Raw genomic sequence first — 17,183 nt, 5'->3', positions numbered from 1 at the left:
CAGCCACAGTGAGTAATTAGCTCAACCAACAATGGATGAGGATTCGTGGGTTAGGGCGGGAGGCTTGTGTGATTAGGGAATGGTTCGTGTGCGGGGATTGGGGACAGGGGCTATATCCGAGGCTCGTTCCCCGGATCACAAGCCAAGACGGGAGTTGTATGCCTAACGATTCTATCCATTCCATGGGTGGCTTGACGTTAGACTTCTGCAAGGCACGTTAAAGCCACAATGTCTGTGGTATGTTGATCTCGATACTGCCAATTACAGTTTATACACACGTGTGACCTATTCTTAGAGTTTCACTACGGGTAGACTATAGCTGGACTGACATCAAGACGACTCCTCACAACCAACAACCTCACTTTCTGATGCATCACCAAACTCGGCCACTTAATTACCCCATGCCCCATAACATCCCCCCCAGAAGCACGGCCTCGTAATACCCCAGGCCAGGCCGCTCCCAAGCCCACCTCCACGATCCCCCCCATCCTACGGAGGAGCTGCCTTTCCTGGAAGTTCTCTGCTCAACCCCTGCCGAGATGCACAACAATCACATGGGGTCAGCCATGGATTCTCTCTCCACAATCCTTCTTCGGCCCTCTTCCGCAGCTGCAAGACGGTAATTTGATAAGAAAACGGCTCTCTCGTCTTGTGAAAAGGTCCGTAGTTCTTTTCTTGGTAAAAGCTTGGTTACTTCGAGTTCCACTTAAGGGTTCTAGGGCTCAGCTGCATGTTGCATTTTCCATCTGCAGATAACTCTTTTTTTCCTCTCTCTCCTCGTCTGCTCAGTGTATCTTCTGCTTTGTCTGCAGAGAAGCTTCTTGCCTGTGAATACGTCTCCTGGTCATGGCGAGTAGCCCTCGTCGAAACATCCCGTCTAATCTTCGTATCCCTCCTACCACTGTTGAGTGGACCGTTACAAAGACCGACAGCTACGACAACAAGATGGGCACTCCACTGGGCTCGCCGACTCTGGCAGCCTCGACAGCAAAGTTCAGAAACAAAGTCCCAGCCCAGATGCAACGATGTATACCACTGTACATGGCATGTGTCATCGTCCTCTTCATCATCCTCAACTTCGACATCTTCTACTCTATACCCAGCCCCCTCGGCGTGTTCCGAAAAGAAAAAGAGATTGTATCAACACCATCACGCTTTAGCACGTTTCCACAAAAGATCTGGCAAACGTGGAAAGTCGATCCATTAAACTTTGAGGATCGTGACTTGATCACTTCAAGAACGTGGGTCAACAAGAACCCTGGGATGCGATATGAAGTTCTCACAGACGACAATGAGCTTGCGTTTGTGGAGGAGCACTTTGGTGCGGGGAGTGCGATAAATCGGCCGGACATTGTCAGGTTTTACAAGAGCATCAACTTGCATATTATCAAGGCTGATCTCCTAAGATACATGATCATGTATGCTCAAGGAGGTGTCTATGCAGACATTGACGTCGAAGCGTTGAGACCCGTGCATCGTTTTATCCCTGAGCGATACGACGAGAGAGACATTGACTTGATTGTTGGTGTTGAGATTGATCAGCCCGAGTTCAGCGATCATCCTATCCTAGGCAAGAAATCAAAGTCTTTCTGCCAATGGACTATCATTGCGAAGCCTCACCAACCAGTCATGCTACACCTCATCGAGCATATCATGGTCTGGCTCAAGGCTGAAGCAAAGAAACAAAAGGTTGCTCTCGGAGATATCGAGCTTACCTTTGACCAAGTCATCAGCGGCACTGGTCCTTCTGCCTTTACAGGAGCATTGCTGGAGCAGATGCGCAAGAATCATCGTGGCGGAAAAGTCACATGGGATCTATTCCACAACCTAGATGAGTCTAGAGTTGTCGGTCGGGTTCTTGTCCTCAACGTCGAGGCCTTTTGTGCAGGGCAAGGCCACTCAGACTCTGGCAACCACGACTCTCGTGGAGCTTTGGTTAAGCATCACTATCATGCCTCCAACTGGCCCAGCAAGCATCCTCGCTACCGTCATCCAGCATACGGTCAGGTTGAGGACTGCAACTGGAACGTGGAGTGCGTGAGGCTCTGGGACGAGAACGTCGCCGAGTGGGACAAGCTCTCGGAGGAAGACAAGAAGCTGAAGATCGAGCAGGCCAAGAAGCCTGATCTTGGTCTATGACCCGAAGAGACCGGTTGATATTTAGAAGTACTTTGGAGATCGGCGTTGAGTTTGAATTTCGGAACCCAGATACCTGAGGTCGTATAAACGCATAATTGATGAATGAGACCAAGTAAACTCTATGACCGCCTGATCAGGCCATTATCCAATTATTGTATCCCGTGAAAAGTGCCGTCTCTATATACAAGTCTTACATTCCTTGCATCTGCGACTGTGGCTTGGCGCATATCCATCGAGCCGAGGCATCGACAAGGGTAGACCAACTCTATTCGGTATGATCCAACCCCGCGCGTCCCGAACCTCCGTCTTCATATACTGCGAGTCTGCGCCGCTTCTCTTACTTTTCCAAAACATAATCACTCAATTTAATCATGGCTTCTCAAGAGAAACAACCCGTCATCATCGTCGGCGCTGGCCTGGCTGGCCTCGTCGCAGCTTTTGAACTCTCAGAGCGCAAAGTCCCCGTTCTGTTGGTCGATCAAGAAAATGAAAACAACATCGGCGGACAAGCTTTTTGGTCGCTGGGTGGCTTGTTTATGGTCGACTCTTCGTATCAGCGAAGAATGGGGATTAAAGACTCCAAGGAGCTGGCGTACAGAGATTGGATGGGCTCAGCGAGATTTGATCGAGAAAAGGAGGATTACTGGCCGCGTAAGTGGGCCAAGGCCTTTGTGGACTTTGCCACCGATGAGATGGAGGATTATGTCAGGGCGAGGGGCCTGGGCTTCTTGATGAATGTCGGATGGGCTGAGAGAGGTGATGGCACTGCAGATGGCCATGGAAATTCCGTTCCAAGATTCCATGTCAGTTGGGGTACAGGACCAGAGGTCGTCAAGATTTTTGCAGACCCTGTCAAGAAAGCTGCAGAGAACGGCATCGTCAGCTTCAAGTTCAGACACAGAGTTGATGAGTTGATCGTCGACGACAACGGACGTGCTGTTGGAGTACGTGGTACAATTCTGGAGGACGATGATGCTGCCCGTGGAGTCAAGTCGAACCGGGTTGAAAAAGACAAGTTTGAAATTTACGGCTCAGCAGTTGTCGTTTCTTCGGGCGGTATTGGAGGAAACGTCGATGCCGTCAAGGCTGCATGGCCTGTCGAGAGATTAGGCCCCAAAATCCCAGAGACCTTTGTCATCGGCGTTCCTCATCATGTCGATGGACGAATGATCGGTATATCCGAAGATGCCGGTGCAAACGTCATCAACCGCGACCGAATGTGGCATTACACTGAGGGCCTTCAGAACTGGAACCCCATCTGGCCAGACCATGGTATCAGAGTTCTCCCTGCCCCCTCATCTCTTTGGCTCGACGCAACTGGCAAGCGACTGCCACCATTCCTCTACCCAGGTACCGATACCCTTGCGACATTGAAGTATATCTGCAGCACAGGATATGACTACACCTGGTTCATCCTCGACCAGAGCATCATTGCCCGTGAATTCGCCCTCTCTGGCTCGGAGCAGAATCCCGATGTTACTAATAAGAGCATTTGGTTGCTTCTCACTCGAATCTTTGGCAAGAAAGGCACCGTCCCTGTCCAGAACTTTCAAAAGCACGGCAAGGACTTTGTGGTCCGCGACAACCTGGAAGATTTAGTAGTCGGTATGAACGAACTCGCCAAGAAACGCAATGGTCCACTACTAGACTTCGACGCTATCAAAGAGGTGGTTGAAACAAGAGACGGCCAGTTCAACAACCCATTCTCAAAGGACGCACAAGCAATGCTTATCAACAATGCACGAACATACTGGGCTGATCGCCGAAGCCGAGTTGCTCCACCCCATAGACTCCTTGACAAGGCCCATGGACCTTTGATCGCTGTGCAGATGAACATTCTTACGCGCAAGACCTTGGGCGGTATTGAGACGAATCTGGATAGCAATGTCATGCGTGCAGACGGCACACCGTTCCCTGGGCTATACGCAGCTGGTGAAGTTGCAGGCTTTGGCGGTGGAGGTGTACATGGGTATAATTCTCTTGAAGGAACGTTTGTTGGAGGATGCATCTTCTCGGGACGTGCTGCTGGAAGGGCTCTTGTTCGTGAGATCTTGGGTGAGAATGATTCCGATGGAGGAGATCTGAAGAAGGTGAACTCTCGCCTCTGAGTTGGTGATCGGAAAGGTTTCCTATGCTTTGGATTGGTTTTGGCGCATTTTACAAGTAGAGATATGTTTGATGTTGATACAAGACTAGTATGAGTAAGATGATATGACAATCCTTTATGTTGATGAAATGGTTGTCCCGATATGCCTGTGCTGTGAGATCAACGTTTCATCTAGCTGCAAAGCACAGCACAGCAGCCACAATGCTGTAAGAATTCTATCTACAGATGTAACCCGACCGCATGCACACAGTTGAGTCGTTGGAAACATAAGAACTAACTAAAACCTCATATTGGACTCAACAGACTGCGTAAAAATTCATCCTTTGGTCGCTTCAGGGTAGTCAACATCTGCTTTGATGGCTGAAACACATCGGCCGGCAGGGCCCTACCCGAAGCCAAGCCTCGGAGTGGCGCTTGAACCCATGGATATCCATGGCTAAGGCTGACTGGTTGCAGGGATCATCGGGCGTCTAAGCTCGAACTTGGGCCTGGCTAGCTTGGATCGCGTGGCTTGGTAAAATTATCCCTCAACGGCGGTGATTGTTCATGTTTAAACAATACGGTTGATTTTAAGCTTTATACGTAAACATTAGATCCAATTAGAGTGTAAATATAGCTTTGTCAGGATATTTGGTCAGTGGCTCAAGTTGTTGATCCGAAAACCATCCTCCGTCGGGTATCTCAACATATCCGTGCTATGGCCACTAACTCAACTTCAATTTCCCGTCGGTGCAGCCTCAGTCGGAGTCTCTTATAAATCCGCTCCTAATCCACGCCATTAAATTAATTTTGGTATCAGAAGGATCCGAGCTAGTGGTCTCGAGTGTAAGAAAGCGGAACTCCTACCTATAATCTCACCGTCTCACTGGACAACACCCCGGCCCCCAAAATTTCCCCTTCAACGCTAAGACAGGGATCTTCGCCCATCGGGGCTGAGTGATGAAACAGAGACTGGACTGAGAGCAACTGAGCGTGGTGTCTCCCCTTCTACTGCTTTTTCTCTTCTGCTTTTTATCATCTTGGTCTGCTGAGACTGGGCGACCAACAGAAACTCGTGATAGCCTCTTGTTAAGGATCGCGAGGCTGAAAATTCTGATATTCTTTGAGAGAAGCTCTATAACGACATGATGATCGCCATCTTGCCCTTCACTGTACTGCTGAGCAGCTTTGCCGCCAAAGTTGCTGCTGACACCAGTTTTATCACCCCTGGAGGATCTGGTTCATCGGGATGGAAGAACAACCCAACATACGATGTCGATGATAGCATGAACGTGGAATGGAATACGGACCTTGAAGAGACCAACCTATTGCTCTGGCAGGACTATCCTCAAGCTGGTGGCGGGACCCAGTTCTTCGTCCAGCTGAAAGGTACACACGCACGCGTCGACTCTCTGAAGTCCCTATCAGCTAACATCTGATGCTTAGAAAACACAACATCGACGAGTTTTATCTGGACAGTCAACTTTGGCGGTTTCTCTACAGAAGTTGGTGACAACCGAGACGCTGTCTTCCACTACTCCCTCTTCAAGTCTGGCACAAACGATATCGTTGCCAACTCAGCTGCGTTCAACGTTACTGTCCCCAAAGACGAGACGACATCTGCCTCTCTTGCTTCAACAACCGCCCTCCCCAGCCCTTCATCGACCGGCGCCCTCTCTGAGACGACAACGACCGACGCTGCGACCGAGACAACAACAGACACTTCCTCCGACAAAGATGATTCAGGCCTCTCCACTGGAGCTGTAGCCGGCGTGGCGGTCGGCGCGACCATTGGAGGTATTGCCCTGCTCGCCGGTGCTGGCTTTCTTCTCTGGCGACATTTCCGAAAGGGCAAAGGTGCTACGGCTGGAGGATACGCGCCGCCCAGTGAGATGCCTGTTGGTGCGCAAAACCAGCCTGTACATGAGTACTACAAAGCTCCCACGCAGCAGGCTCCGGCTGAAATGGCTGGTCAGCCTTGGGTTCACCCATCACAGAACGGGTACCAGGGACCTGGTGGTCTTCACGAGGCGCCCTAGTTCATGAATGAGATGGACCCTGAGGGGAGCTATGTAGAGCCTGAGGGTAAAAAGGTTTCAAGGTGTTGTATAGCAAAGCATGGAGTTGATTGGTTCAGCCGGTTATATGTTTCTTAATTATCCATTTCAATACCAAGAATTTATTTAACAATATCCTTGTCTCATTCAAGCAATTATGAATGATGACTAGCAATGAGTGTGACCTGTAAGTTGCCTTTGACCTGATGCTTCAGTCGCAAATGAGGTATCAACACCTATTCCCTCCAACATAGCAACACGATCAGCCTTGTATAACTCTTAGTTCTGCTCATTTTTCTTCTCCAGATCCTTGGCGAGTTTCTTCTCCCTCTCCCTCACATCATCCGGCACACTGTCCCCAAAGTCATCCAACTCAGCAATCTTCCTGACCGTAACCTCGCCCCCCTTGAAAGGTATTTTCTTCGCCCATCCAACAGCTTCTTCGCCATCTTTGGTCTTGAGAATCCACCAGCCACAAACGTGCCCTTCTCCCACAACGTCAAAAGGCCCCTTGGTGACCTGTGCAGGACCATCCATGGAGTATGTAACGCGGTAGCCATCTTTGGTTGGACTAAGGCCATCGGCTGAGAGAAGAACGCCAGCTGCATGAAGCTCTTCGTTGAAGGTGGTCATTTCTTCAAAGATCTCGGGTCCAGTGGAAGTTGGGTTTTCAGCTTCTGGAGAAGCTTTGATGAGGATCATATATCGAGGCATGATATGTGCGTGCCAAAATTACAGATAAGAGGTTTGAAAGCTGATAAATATTGGCAGGGAAGCGGTTCTTTGAGTTGCAAATTCAACCGGAGCACGCCCTTCTTTATACAAGCTGAGCTTCAGCCCTTTCCACCAGGCCTGGGTAAGCTGAGGCGCTTTTGGGCCAAGACTATTGGTGAACTTCGTTGATCGTCACTGTTACATTAATTACAGGTTAAAACAGCACTGTACCAACTCAGTGGCGTCCGTGATCCAATGACAGTAAGGCAATGACTAGTTGCTGCCTGTTGCGAGGACGAAACCGAAGAATGATAGTAATTGCAGGATAAGCAAGCTTCTTGTTGAGTGAGAGCTCGGCGTGTTTCTTTATCCGCAATGGCACCCGTGAAAATGTCTAGCGAGCTATAAAACCTTTCTTCACGGGCGTCGTGAAGTTTGGAAAATGATACCCAAATGCCACCGACGTATTAGGCTTCGTACCTCGTATCCCGATGCGCGAAATCAACAAAAATTTCTTTGTGGTGATTCTCGGTTAATCATGAAGTTCGCCATACAAGTTTCATAAGTTCTTATGCTTGTGATACTGCTTCCGCTGGTAATTTGGCAGCCATGATGGTATCTCGTTAGACATCGGCTGAGACATAATGTATATGATATGATTACAGTTAACCAATGGGTTGTTCCGTAACACTGGCTCAAGATGAGTCTTTTGCAGCACTCGCAGTTCAATGCCCTGGTTCACTTTAGTGGTAGCCTGGTAGACTTGTGCTGTATACACTGTATGCTGCATCTTATAAACCATGATTCTGATATGGCACTAACGCCATGAATTACTCTACATCGAGAAACTCGTATCTGTTGTATGAAGAATTTGAATAGGTCGTGTAGTCTTTCCTCACACCATTCAGCTCCTAATGACGTGCTTGGCTGAAGTTCAGATAATGGGTCGACATGTCGATTTGAGTGGGCATGATAAACCCAGATAGGAAGCTGGAGTGATTATCCTTGATAAATCACTCCACACAACGTGGGACCTGTTGGCTTCAAATGAATAGGATGCGATGTCGACATTTTCTTTTCATCAAATTAAAGATATAAATATGACACCCACCAACAGATTACCATGGCGGCTGCTTTTCATGCAAACTCGCCTGCTCTCTCACTGAACTATGGCAGATGACAAGGCCATCGAGCCAGCTCCCGTCGGGGCTGACGAACCAGACTCTTCTAACAACTCGGCCAAAAATGCCCATACTGATGTAAATGACCTATCAAAACATGACCATCATGTTCACAAAGACGGAGCAGATGCTGCCCTTGACTTGTTGAACGAAACCGGCGGAATCAGTCAACCTTTCGACGCCAGAGCCAACAAACGACTCATCCGCCGCATCGATACTCATATAATGCCTCTCATTTGTACCGTTTACTTCTTACAGTACATCGACAAGACTGCAGTTTCCTATGCGAGCGTTACTGGCATCCAACAATCAACTGGTCTCAAGGGAAACGAGTTCAACTGGGTCGCTTCGATTTTCTTCTTCGGTCAACTCGGCTTTCAGTTCCCTACTGTTCGACTTCTTCAAGTATTCCCTCTCGCCAAGTACGTATCGGTCAACGTTACACTATGGGGCGTAACGCTTGCTTGTATGGCTGCATGCCATAACTTCAGTGGCCTTCTCGCTTGTCGGTTCTTTCTGGGTGCCCTCGAAGCTGCGATTGTCCCAGCCTGGGTCCTCTTCACATCTCAATGGTACACGAAAGAGGAGCAAGCTTTTCGAGTTGGAATTTGGTTTTCCGTTTGCGGCGCCGCCCAGATGTTTGGTGGATATTTTGCTTACGGCGTTGCAACGCACGTTGGCAAAGATCCAGATGCTGCTTTGAAAGGATGGCAAGTTATCTTCCTCGTTCTCGGTCTTCTCACTGTTGTGGTAGGAATCAGCTTCTGGTTCATCATGCCAGATTCTCCTGCAGTTGCTGGATTCCTGGACAAGGAGAAGAAAGCCATGCATCTTGAGCGTATTCGAGGAAACGTGCAGGGCATTGGTACCCAGACGTTCAAGTGGGCTCATGTCAAGGAGGCTTTGACTGATAGCATGACTTGGCTATATGCCTTCTGGGTTTTTGCTGCCAACATTCCTAACTCTATTGCCACCAGTTTCGGAAATATTCTTGTTAAAGGTATGGGATATACCAATGAGGAGTCTCTGTTGCTGGTCACTCCCCTCGGAGCTTGGGAGATTGTCTTCCTGATCGGCCTGACTTACGGAGCTATGAAGACAAGACAACGGTTGTTCTTTTGCATTGCTGGCCATATCCCTGCCATCATCGGAGCCATCTTGATGGCTACCACTGAAAAGGTTCCCGCCCTCATTGGATATTACACAACTGGAGGTATTCCCATTGGCTGGACCACTATTCTCGGACTTCAAAGCTCCAACGTGGCTGGCTCTACCAAGAAGATCACCGTCTCGTGTATCGGAACTATCGCATATACTGTTGGAAACATCATCTCACCTCACACCTTTCAAGCTCGTGATGGGCCACGATATCTTCCCGCCAAAATCTCCATCTGCATCATTTACTTCCTTTGCACCATTGACTTGTTAGTCATGAGATGGGTCTTCGATCGAAGGAACAAAAAGAGGGATGCCGAGAGAGCTGCGCTGGGGGATCAGTACAGAGTGGAAGAGAACCACGAGTTTCTGGATCTGACCGATCTGGAGAACAAGGAGTTCCGTTATGAGTTGTAAATAGGACTTTCCAAGGTCATAAGCCGTCTGACCAGCTTTACGAGTCTACCTCCAATGTAACCCTTACACACCTTAAATCCAAGAGCACACCACATAATCCATAAACTAGCACATCATCAGAATAAAACGATCACAATATCGTGTTATGGACAGTGTGTGAACTCAGTCGGCTGTATTGAATGGATCTGGAAGCTCATCGTCCGCGATTTGATTACCTGACAGAGTCTGAACCTCACATAAATTTCCCACTCAAACTACTCTTGATTTTATTTATCTTTTTGAAACTAATTTCGGGCATATCTACTGCGGAATCTTATGCTCGCCTGCAGGCACCCCAGCAGCCCACCTATACTTGGAAGCAGCATGCTCATCAAGAGGATACTTCTGCCCAGGAAGGCCATAGAAGTTCTCTCGGTAGCTACCACCAGGCACTGCGTAGTCGTCCCAGAAGAGACCCCTTGATCGAAGCTCAGGGAGTAGTAGTTCAATGATATCTTTGAATGTACCCGGGAATAGTACATATCCCTTGTCAGAGTTAGTAACATCCCGTGGTTGGCTACATATGAACTTACAAAGTTGAAACCATCGACGTCTGCCTCATCGATCCATACTTGCAGACTATCAGCTACTTGAGAGGGTGTACCAACGAATAGAGGTCCGTTGCCTCCAAGGCTGACATGCTCGGCGACAGTATGCTTCGTCCACTTTGAGTTTGCAGGTGAGAACTTGGCATAGCCTTCTACAGTTGATCTGAAGAACCATATGAGTTCAGGAACTTAAGCTTATGAGGAAGAAACTTACCGAACAGCGTTACTTTCAACCTGTCGAAGTTCTTCATCATCGCCGTATTGGTTCAGGTCCATACCAGTCCATCCACCGAACAGTGACAGAGCACCTTCAGTCGAAGCATACTTCTTCGCTTCATCATACTTAGCCCGAGCTTCCTCCTCGGTCCTACCAAGAATAGGCGTGACAAGAGCGAGAACCTTAATGTTGTTCGGGTCTCGGCCGAACTGCTCCTTCGCAACCTGTCGGATCTCCGCAATGTTCTTCTTACACACTGCAGGTGCATGCGCAGAAGTAAAGATAGCCTCAGCATGCTGTGCCGCAAATGCTTTACCTGGCTTACTGGCCCCTGCTTGAAGAAGGAGGGGTGTTCGCTGCGGGCTGGGGTCCACGACGTGAGGACCGGGAACGTTGAAGTATTTACCGTTATGGTCGATTTGACGAACAAGGGCGGGATCCGTGTAGATACCTCGCTCGCGGTCTAGCTTGACAGCGTCGTCGCGCCAGGATGAGTTGAAGAGCTTATACATGACTTCCATATACTCTTCGGCCTGGGCATAGCGTTCATCGTGCTAACTATCATCAGAAACTGAATTATTACTTCAAGGATCTCACTTACGGCAAGTTGAACTGGATGGCCAAGGTTGCGAGCGGCTGAGTCTAGGTAACCAGTGACAATCTGTAAGTCTTATCAGTAGTGAATTCAGAACGAGGCTCAACATTCTTACGTTCCAGCCCAGACTATTAAAACTGTCAGTTATTTCCTATCTTATGTAAATAGAAACTTACCGGCCCTTTGTGAGGTGATCGACTGTGGATAACCGCCGAGCAAGATGATATGGCTGCTCATATGTAACAGAAACTGTGGCACCAAATCCAATATTCTTAGTTGCAGCAGCCATGGCAGGAATAACCGCCAACGGCTCTGTAAGAGGCCACTGAGCTCCGGAGATGATAGCAGGTTCCAAAGACTTCTTGTAAACATCGTAGCCTCCTATTTTAGTCGTCAGAACTCTGAAAACAACCCCTCATGAACCAAGTCTCTTACCCAGCACATCAGCGATGAAGATGCCATGAAACTTGGCGTCTTCTAGCAACTTGGCCAATTCGACCCAGTGCTCAGTGTCTTTGAACCTCCAAGATTCATCTTCAGGATGCCTCCAGAGTCCTGGAGATTGATGACCACTACCTAGAGTCTTATCAGTATATTTTATAAGACTGGGATGAGGGGCACCTACACATCATTACAAAGGCATTGACGATAAGGCTCTTCTTCTTGCCCTGCTGGGCCGTTTGGTCTTGGGAAGCCATGACGTTGACTGTCAAAAATGGAACTAATCTGATTGGATTATGCCTGACTTGGTTGTTTGGGTGGTGATGTACTGGTTCCCAGCTTATTCTTCTTTTAAGACGCTCCGGATATCGGTGCCGATACAGGACTTCCAGGCGACTATTGCGTGATTCTCAAGCCCATGACTGAATATGCAAGTGATAGCTCTAGACAGGGTATCCTTAGGCTATAGATATGACACCTTGGCGTGTAAGAGGGTTTTGGTGGACTAACCGATGGCGCAATCATCACTGAGTCTTGCTCATATGAAATGCCGATCAACCCCTCAATTCACATACGATAAGCTCGGGGAACTTCCACAAATGGGTAAAAGATTGGGAATTTCTATCAGGGTTGTTTTCTCGGGTGTTTCTAGCTCGGAAGTTTCAAGTCAGAGTGCCGAGTTGTCGGGAGTGGCATATCACGCCCACGTGGGCTGCACGCGTGGAGGCTTGCAGAGGCGTAGAATCGGAGATCTTCTGAGACATCACGCATTCTAGAAGGAATTGGTTATCAGATTTTCATATGATGTATAGGGAAGTTGGAAGGGTGGTAAACGGCTTGGGATTGTCTGTGTTTTGATCTTCTATCAACAGGCATTTCAAAAGGTGCACGGCTTCAACAACTCTCGTATAAATATTCTAGATTTAATATCTATAAAATCTCTATATTCACGACTTTCTAGAGCCATGCACTCTCAGACTATTTTGATACCTCCGCAGAGTCCATAAATAAGCTTATCAATATCTAGTGCTTCTTGATATCACTGTCCTCGCCGGAGTTAGACCCATACTTCTGACTATCAACCTCCTGGATGGGGCTCTCAAGAGAAGGAGCGGCATGAGAACCGAAATCCTTGAGCACCAACCAAGCAGGGAAGATAGAAAGACCCCAAAGCGCGAAGTTGAAGTAAACTCCACCAACCTCAGCGAAAAGAGGCAAGGAGGTAATGCCGTAGCTGAGAGCTTGCCAGGCTGACTCGGTACCTCGGAGAAGGGCGGAGAAACGAATGATTTCGTCTTGAGTGTTGGCGAGATGATGGATAACGAAGTAGCTAGAGAATCATTAGGTCATGGTCATGTAACGTGCGTTCATGTTTACTCACAGGAAGAGGTAGTTCAGCTGGAACGACAGTGTGAGGAACAAGAAGATGGCGAATGAATGGCCGAATCCCGAATCGACCCAATCGTAGGTCGGTCTTGTCTCACGGAACCTGGTAACCAAGACTGTGGCCCAGATCCAGCAGGCACCTTGAAGAGTAGCAAGGAAGGCGAAAGAAGACCGGGTGCGGAATCGAAGAGAAACCTTGGTACGGTCGAGCCAAGCCTATCAAGAAGTTGTCAGCAACAGAGGCATGATGGGCGGTTGAGAGACCTACACCCAGAATATTACCAGCAGTGACGGCAACGATACCGCCTAAGAAAGATCCAAGAGCACGGGATCGAACAGAAAACCACACTGCATCAGTTAGTATCATGCCTGAAGCGAGACCGGGGAGTCTTACAAGCAAGATAAGTGAAGAATACGGATTCCGCAAAGACAGCCTGTCCAATGAATAGAACGACCAGAAGGAACTTCTTCGTAAAGAAAAGTCTGGCGGTCTCCTTCAGCTCGAAGCTAGGAAGCTTATCAATCTCCAGCTTGACCGTGACACCATCCTTCCTCTGAACCTGATGCGGCTTGCTGAGCAACAGAGCAACGAACGGACCAACAGCTTGGAGAGCAATAAAGATGAGGTAGACAGTGTAAGAGACCTTTCCAGCCTCGTTGCGGTCGGCATTGAGGCCAAGGTTGATAGCACCACCGAGGATCTGACCCGATAGACGGTAGGTGAGCCAGTAACCCAGAGCTTTACCACGGTTCCAGGGCTCAGGATATGCGATGGCGATAGCGGCCTCGGCCATCCAGAAGACACCAGCTGAGATACCGCAGAGAGCAGCACCGACGAGGACGAGCCATTCTGTTCCGAAGCGGTTGTTGGTGTACAGACCAGCTGCATAAGGTGCATAGCCAAGACTACCTCCCATCAGCAGTGTTCACAAGTACGTACGATCGTGTGGGTAGACTTACGTTCCAAAGATCAAAGCACCCTTGATGCCGATGTATCGAACCATAGCACTCGAGAAGTAACAGGACACCACCATGAGACAGAACGTCAAGGCATTGGCAGCGTTGATGAGCTTAGGCGAGGCTGCACCACCGGCACCAAGCGAGTTCATGGCTACCCAGATGCCTGGGGCAGACAAGTTACACAAGCCAAGCACTGTGATGTTGAAGAATGTGGAGCGATACCACTTGACTGGACAGTGTTAGTAGACGACGTGCATATTGGGAGTGTGTCTTACCAGGAAGAAGCTGATCCTTGGGAGGAGCAGCAACCTCGCTGTCCGCATGTCGATTTTCCACCACTGTCATCTTGTCTGAATGATCCTGTATAGACTGAAGAAAGTTGAGACAGAAGAGAAAGCTTGAGAGCTGTCAGAATCTTTAGCGAGCCACGGCTGTAAAAATGTTCTGTAGAAGTAGGTACAAGATCAACATTTATATTTCCCTTCCCATCATGAAACCACCGCCCAACACGATAGCACCAGCACGCCATCCAACCCTTGACCGCACCTACAGCTCAACTGCCGAAGTCCCAGCCCTTTGGGCATTAATTCTTCTAGCGCAAAACGTATATCTGTGGCGGCATTGCGTTTACCAGAATCTCGGTATGTATCCGGTTCGAGACTCGAGATGTTTTGCTCGCTAGCATAGTCCCGTCGTTTGACCTGTCCTCGGTTAAGGCTCCAAGTATCAGTCTGCGTACGTGGAGGGAGGATCTGAGATCAACTCCCCGAGAAAGATGGCCCCATTAACGAAGCTAATGCAAGGATGTTTAGCGGCTCCGATGCTTTAGTGCAGTCGTGATAGATTAGACGGGCTCTCCACGTGGAGGTGCGGGCGAGTCGCGCGATTACGTGCGTGGGACCATGTCATGACGAGATCTTGCCCAAAAGCTCATCTTCGCTTTATTCTCAGAGGTACTAGACTAACTTTCTATGGAATACTCCACCACTTCTCGTGAATATCCCGCAAATCGATCTTGTCTGGCCTCTGAAGATACGGCGTTTGGTCAGCCTCTGTATCCGTCTCTCTCTTGGTCCATCCATTGCCCAAGTAATGCGCAAAACGGTTCTTGGAGTCGCCGATATACTTGTACTCCCAATCTTCCCATCTAGGCTCCTGTCGCACAAATGTGATATGTCCTGCGCTTCCTGGCCAGAGCCCGTGAATTCTCGCTCCAGGTCTGCCACCGTTGTACCATGAACTGCATTTATCTGTAAGAACTGTCTTGGCGAAGAATGCGTCTGAGTACTCCACAAAGTCGTCTGCTGCTTGTTTAGAAGGGCTCAAGGACTTGATGCCCTGTCGTGAGACCTTGCGCAGGACCTTGGCGAAGTATGTCAATTGAGTCTCGACGCTGTGAGGGACTGTTCCTGATGGCCCTGTTGCTTGCGGTCCATGGACGAAGAGAAGGTTAGGGAAACCTGGTGTTCCCAGCCCAAAGTATGTGTAAGGATATCCGTATGTTCCATCAGCCTTCCACAGGTTACTGAGCTCCTGTCCATGAGCTCGGATAGGGAATGCCGGAACCATGTCGACGTTTGCGCCAGTCGCGCAGATGACAGCATCGACATCTCTCTGCTTGCCATCTTCAGTCTCGATGCCCGTCTCTGTGAAGCGCTTAATTCGTGTACGGATGTACTCTACGTTGTCTTCAGTAATGGCCTCGAGATACCCTGGCCCAGGTGTCAGACGTCGACAATTCGGCGAGAAGTCTGGTACGATGTGCTCGAGTAGTTCTGGCTTCTTTACCAGGCGCTTCTTCATGATATCGATGAATGCTTCGCGGAGCTTCTGATTAGACTCGCTGTTCCGGAAGAATGAGTCAAATCTGGTCCAGTATAAACTCTCGAGGTCCTTTCGGAAGGCCAAGTATGCGTCGGGGTCTTCTGCCCACTTCTTCTTCTCCTCCTCTGTATATGGCTGGGCTTCAATCTTTCGTTCTTCACCAGCCCAAGACGCGGCAATCCAAGTCTTGTTACGAGCATAATGATCGAGTCGCTTGACAATTGGCTGGAGGTTTGCTGTGACCTGGATACCGCTCGCTCCATTGCCAATGACAGCAACCGTCTTATCCTTGGGATCAAAATCCGTGCTCCAATTGGAGGCGTGGCGAAGGTGTCCTTTGTACTCAGATATTCCAGGATAATCAGGCAATTTCCAATCATTGAATCGTCCGATACTGGTCAAGATGAACTCGTTCTTCTCGACCGTCTCTTCGCCCGTTTTCACGTTCCGCAGCCTCGTGATCCACACGCCCTCTTCATCGTCCCAGGTTGTGCCCTCGACTCTGGTATCGAGCTTGACATATTTGTAGACATCAAACTTTCGTGCGACCGATTGCCAGTATTCTCGGATCTCGTGGCCGGGTGCGTACTTGTCCGACCAGTCTGTCTTGGGCGCGAATGTGCTTTGGTAGACGTGCGATGCAATATCGCATCTTACACCGGGGTAAACGTTCTCAAACCATGTCCCTGCCTAAACAGTTGTCAGTTATATCAATTTTCAACCAATATGATGATTTGACGTACCACATCGGCATTCTTTTCGTAAATGGTAAGCTTGATTCCAGGGACTTTGGCTGGTAGAAGAATGCCTGCTGTGATCCCGGCCAAGCCAGCGCCAATGACACCAACTCTTAGCGGACGTGGCTCGTCGACGAATCTCTCGACCAGTTTCAGGCGAGGGCTGTAATAAGGCGATGTCTCGTCCACGTCTGGTCCATCTCGTACGGTCGTTGATGCGCTGTCCTTGGTCTGGGTAATTGGAGCTGACTTCTCAGCCGGCGCACTCTCTACAGCAACGTGCGACAAGTCTGACTCTCTATTATTGAAGCCATTGATTGCACCGTTAATTACTGCTGCGGTAGCCATCGTTAATTGACGGGAATATCGTGCTCGGGAATGATGGTGAAGGTTCAATTGCCGATGAAGCTCTCCAAGCGACAGGACTGGGATACTGAATGCATTGAGCTATTCTTCTATCCTTATCGCATCTTTCCCATGAGCACGTTAGCTAGCTCTTCTGTTACATCATGTCGTAATCTAATCATTCTGCATGGCCATTCGCTGTCGTATCTCCCGTTCCTCTTTCACCATATTGCGTCTTTGTTAGTCTCAATCACGCTTGTGCCCCACGCTCTCACACCATCAAGGCCCTGCCACTCCAGCATGAGACCCTGAAATCTCGATCCAATCAACTCCCAAGCAATT

At 49.0% G+C, this 17,183-nt stretch overlaps 8 protein-coding genes across 8 annotated transcripts; 4 read left to right on the top strand and 4 right to left on the bottom strand.

Moving 5' to 3' along the window:
* Nucleotides 1-846: 846 nt before the first annotated feature.
* Nucleotides 847-2,139, top strand: FMAN_07881 (uncharacterized protein; the record flags this gene model as incomplete). Its single annotated transcript, XM_041821289.1, has 1 exon — nt 847-2,139. One exon carries the CDS (start codon nt 847-849, stop codon nt 2,137-2,139), a length of 1,293 nt encoding a protein of 430 aa, XP_041687084.1.
* A 371-nt stretch (nt 2,140-2,510) lies between these two features.
* FMAN_07880 (putative 3-ketosteroid-delta-1-dehydrogenase) lies at nt 2,511-4,247 on the top strand (the record flags this gene model as incomplete). Its single annotated transcript, XM_041821288.1, has 1 exon — nt 2,511-4,247. The coding sequence occupies one exon, from the start codon at nt 2,511-2,513 to the stop codon at nt 4,245-4,247; it is 1,737 nt and encodes a 578-aa protein (XP_041687083.1).
* A 1,126-nt stretch (nt 4,248-5,373) lies between these two features.
* FMAN_07879 (uncharacterized protein) lies at nt 5,374-6,264 on the top strand (the record flags this gene model as incomplete). The annotated part of the gene is made up of 2 exons (XM_041821287.1): nt 5,374-5,614; nt 5,672-6,264. The coding sequence occupies 2 exons, from the start codon at nt 5,374-5,376 to the stop codon at nt 6,262-6,264; spliced, it is 834 nt and encodes a 277-aa protein (XP_041687082.1).
* Nucleotides 6,265-6,561: 297 nt separating this feature from the next.
* Nucleotides 6,562-6,996, bottom strand: FMAN_07878 (uncharacterized protein; the record flags this gene model as incomplete). The annotated part of the gene is made up of 1 exon (XM_041821286.1): nt 6,562-6,996. One exon carries the CDS (start codon nt 6,994-6,996, stop codon nt 6,562-6,564), a length of 435 nt encoding a protein of 144 aa, XP_041687081.1.
* Nucleotides 6,997-8,165: 1,169 nt separating this feature from the next.
* Nucleotides 8,166-9,749, top strand: FMAN_07877 (uncharacterized protein; the record flags this gene model as incomplete). Its single annotated transcript, XM_041821285.1, has 1 exon — nt 8,166-9,749. The coding sequence occupies one exon, from the start codon at nt 8,166-8,168 to the stop codon at nt 9,747-9,749; it is 1,584 nt and encodes a 527-aa protein (XP_041687080.1).
* Nucleotides 9,750-10,049: 300 nt separating this feature from the next.
* On the bottom strand, nt 10,050-11,846 carry FMAN_07876 (uncharacterized protein; the record flags this gene model as incomplete). The annotated part of the gene is made up of 8 exons (XM_041821284.1): nt 10,050-10,274; nt 10,322-10,499; nt 10,551-11,107; nt 11,155-11,214; nt 11,264-11,276; nt 11,325-11,529; nt 11,584-11,724; nt 11,774-11,846. 8 exons carry the CDS (start codon nt 11,844-11,846, stop codon nt 10,050-10,052), a joined length of 1,452 nt encoding a protein of 483 aa, XP_041687079.1.
* Nucleotides 11,847-12,612: 766 nt separating this feature from the next.
* FMAN_07875 (putative DUF895 domain membrane protein) lies at nt 12,613-14,280 on the bottom strand (the record flags this gene model as incomplete). Its single annotated transcript, XM_041821283.1, has 6 exons — nt 12,613-12,919; nt 12,971-13,191; nt 13,244-13,323; nt 13,370-13,881; nt 13,936-14,164; nt 14,211-14,280. The coding sequence occupies 6 exons, from the start codon at nt 14,278-14,280 to the stop codon at nt 12,613-12,615; spliced, it is 1,419 nt and encodes a 472-aa protein (XP_041687078.1).
* A 624-nt stretch (nt 14,281-14,904) lies between these two features.
* On the bottom strand, nt 14,905-16,844 carry FMAN_07874 (related to monooxygenase; the record flags this gene model as incomplete). Its single annotated transcript, XM_041821282.1, has 2 exons — nt 14,905-16,449; nt 16,503-16,844. The coding sequence occupies 2 exons, from the start codon at nt 16,842-16,844 to the stop codon at nt 14,905-14,907; spliced, it is 1,887 nt and encodes a 628-aa protein (XP_041687077.1).
* Between the last annotated feature and the right edge of the window lie 339 nt (nt 16,845-17,183).

Source organism: Fusarium mangiferae (genome assembly GCF_900044065.1).
Source record: "Fusarium mangiferae strain MRC7560 genome assembly, contig: FMAN_scaffold012, whole genome shotgun sequence".
NCBI classification, from domain to species: domain Eukaryota; kingdom Fungi; phylum Ascomycota; class Sordariomycetes; order Hypocreales; family Nectriaceae; genus Fusarium; species Fusarium mangiferae.
The sequence above is the reverse complement of the archived record's forward strand: the minus strand, read 5'-3'. Positions and strand labels throughout refer to the sequence as shown.